The 3257-nt window shown below is 42.4% G+C and overlaps 1 protein-coding gene across 1 annotated transcript in view; it reads right to left on the minus strand.

Annotated features, from left to right (window-relative positions):
* Window positions 1-339: 339 nt before the first annotated feature.
* The window catches only part of RRM2 (ribonucleotide reductase M2), a 16440-nt gene continuing 13522 nt past the window's right edge, over window positions 340-3257 (minus strand). Inside the window, 5 exon segments of the mRNA XM_011965301.1 lie at window positions 340-906; window positions 986-1099; window positions 1187-1291; window positions 2910-3043; window positions 3161-3255. Of these exon segments, the coding sequence (XP_011820691.1) occupies window positions 754-906; window positions 986-1099; window positions 1187-1291; window positions 2910-3043; window positions 3161-3255 (601 nt within the window). The 3' untranslated portion in view covers window positions 340-753.

Consider the following 3257-nt stretch of genomic DNA (forward strand, 5'->3'; position numbering starts at 1 on the left):
TGATTTAACTTAAGAAGCTCCTTGTCCTGAGAGATTCCTTTAACCCACAACACTACTCAGATGGCGCAGAGAATCCCAGGACACTACCCAAGCCACAGGATAAAAACACAACCTGTCTTCTATCTGGCACCAACAGACTAATATCTAGCTATACACGGGACTGACTTTAAAGTTGGTTAACGAGTATTTCAATCCATTAAAATAAAACTTAGAAATTACATGCTTAGTCTACACAAGTTTAACTTACTTTAGTCACTTAGTGAACTGTGAATTGGCTCCCATTAGTGGTCAGAATGCTTTGTATTTGGTGTAGAAACCAAATAAATCAAGCTATTATTACCGTGTGAGTACAAACAATGTTTATTTGTTTGTAAAGTGCCAGTTTTATATTTAAGTAAACATTAAAATGTGCGTTGAAGCAGTGAGGCTGCATCTTTCAATTGCCTGTGCTGGTTAAAAGACTGTTTAATCCTGCTGTGCCAAGCTCACTAAAGGGTCACCCCTCACTTTAAAGCCAAGACTGCCATTGTCACTGCTATGGTAAGTCACAGCCAGCCAGGCCTGCTGGCAAAAGGTGATACTACCAGCACTATACATAAACAGGACTGGTTGTGAGGTAGCTACACAGTTTTAAAGATGCTGTTAATGAACATTATGGACAATTCACGGTGTGGCTAGTTGGTAACACTTCAGCTGATTTTCTTTATGAGATGGAAAAAAAATCAGCAAAATAAGGGCATATCTTCAGTTCATTTAGAAGTCAGCATCCAAGGTAAAAGAATTCTCTGTTGGACTTGACATCACTCCCATCCTCTGATACTCGCCTACTCTCTTCTCAAAGAAGTTAGTCTTTCCTTCCAGTGAAATATTCTCCATAAAGTCAAATGGGTTCTCTACTCTGAAAACCTGAAAAGGTTCACATCAAGATATAAATACAGAACACCAGTTTCAAAACAAGCAGAAGCCTATGTAAACAATACTTTACCTTGCTAAAACCCAGTTCCAGCATAAGTCTGTCTGCCACAAACTCAATGTATTGCTTCATTAGAGTGCAATTCATCCCAATTAGCTTCACAGGCAAGGCCTCAGTGAGGAACTCCTAGGAACCAAAATATAGCTTCTGAATACAACTAAAGCTCAGGCATTTTCTAGCAAGCCTGAGTAACCCATTTCATCACCCACTTACCTGTTCTATCCGAACAGCATTGATAATTATTTCTCTTACTCTCTCCTCTGATGGTTTGTGTACCAGGTGTTTGAACATCAGGCAAGCAAAATCACAGTGTAAACCCTAGAAAAAAAAGTTCAAGATCACTAAAGCCAGAAGACTTCTGTCACTAACATGGAATATGAAATTACTTTATCCTTTTCTGCATTCTCCTTATCCAACATGCTCAGCCATACTGAGAGCACTTGAACTCTCAAAGGGAAGATGACTTCAACTACGGACTTCTCTGCTCATGTCACCAAGGCAAGCTCAGTCCCATTCAAGGGCCTCAAAGCTGCCACCTAGATGAAGATAGGCAAGGTCTATTTCTTGCTCTGCTGTGTGGTGGCAAAGGAGGAGTCACAGCTTCACTCAAAGTGTTCTTTCTCCAGCCATGAGTGCTAATTTTGCCACTACTTCAGCAGGAAAGGTAAAACTCAGTAATAAGGCTAGTTTTTAGATGCTCAGGAAATTTGTATGCAATTTCAAGCAAATCAAGTTTGCAAGTGAGTGCATTAAACACCAAGCTTCACAGCTTACCTCCTAATCCAATAAGGAAGGTCCTCCTACAAGGTAACCAAGTTTGATTTGCCTACTGGGCTCCAAGTAAGATGGAGTTAGTTCATGCTCCTGGCTTTTCAAATATGACTTAATCAAAGACATACACTAAACCAAAATGTATACTCATTTCACCAAGATGCTTATTAACATTGAAGTTGAAGGGCAATTTCTAGATCAAACAGGAAAAACATAATGGCTACTATGAACATTTTTTTGGGGGGACACAGTCTCGTTCTGTCACCCAGGCTGGAGTGCAGTGGTGCAATCTCGGCTCACTGCAACCTCCGTCTCCCAGGTTCAGGCAATTCTCCTACCTTAGCCTCCCAAGTAGCTGAGACTACAGGCACATGCCACCACACCCGGCTAATTTTTTGTATTTTTAGTAGAGACAGGGTTAGCCAGGATGGTCTCCATCTCCTGACCTCGTGATCCACCCGCCTCAGCCGCCCAAAGTGCTGGGATTACAGGCATAAGCCACCACGCCTGGCTTTACTATGAACATTTTTATGGAAAAGGGGATTACATATAATACCAGGCAAAAATAATAAAACATCCCTTAAAATCCCAATCCCATCAATATCTTGTAGTTTTGGCTGGGCATGGTGGCTCATGCCTGTAACCCCAGCGCTCTGGGAGGCCGAGGCGGGCGGATCATCTGAGGTCAGTTCAACCCGAGCCTGGCAAACATGGTGAAACTCCGTCTCTACAAAACTACGAAAACTAGCCGGGTGTGGTGGCGGGTGCCTACATTCCCAGCTACACGGGAGGCTGAGGCGGGATAATCACTTGAACCTGGGAGGCAGAGGTTGCAGTGAGCCGAGATCACGCCATTGCACTCCAGCCTGGAGCGACAGAGCAAGATTCCATCCCCTCAAAAAACAAAGAACTTGTAGTTTTATGCATTCAAAGCCTATGGGGCAATATATATGTACTAATGTATTACAATATATTGAGAATGCAAGTAAAATAGTTTCAGTAAATTAAAGTATTTCCTTCTTTTGTCAAGTATGTGTATGGTTGAACTCACACATTAAATGTGGATATATGCCGTCTAGTACCCCAGGTCCCCATCAGTGAACACAAGAGCATGCCCGAGTTGTGTTTGGGGTTTAGGTCACCCTATTATTTGATTTAGACTCACCTCATCTCTGCTGATAAGTTCATTGGAAAATGTGAGGCCAGGCATCAGTCCTCGTTTCTTGAGCCAGAATATCGATGCAAAAGAACCAGAAAAGAAGATGCCTTCCACTGCAGCAAAGGCTACAACACGTTCACCTATTTAAGAGTTAACACCAAAATGATTCTCGTGAGTTGGTATTCAAGGGCCAACAATCCAATATCATTACTTGGAAAATGAAGCTCAGGTTTAAGTAGCGGCAAAGGTCTCCTTACCATAGGTAGCCTCTTTGTCCCCAATCCAGCGCAAGGCCCAATCTGCCTTCTTCTTGACACAAGGCATCGTTTCAATGGCATTGAAGAGAAATTCCCT

This window comes from Mandrillus leucophaeus, unplaced genomic scaffold, assembly GCF_000951045.1.
Source record: "Mandrillus leucophaeus isolate KB7577 unplaced genomic scaffold, Mleu.le_1.0 Scaffold72, whole genome shotgun sequence".
NCBI classification, from domain to species: domain Eukaryota; kingdom Metazoa; phylum Chordata; class Mammalia; order Primates; family Cercopithecidae; genus Mandrillus; species Mandrillus leucophaeus.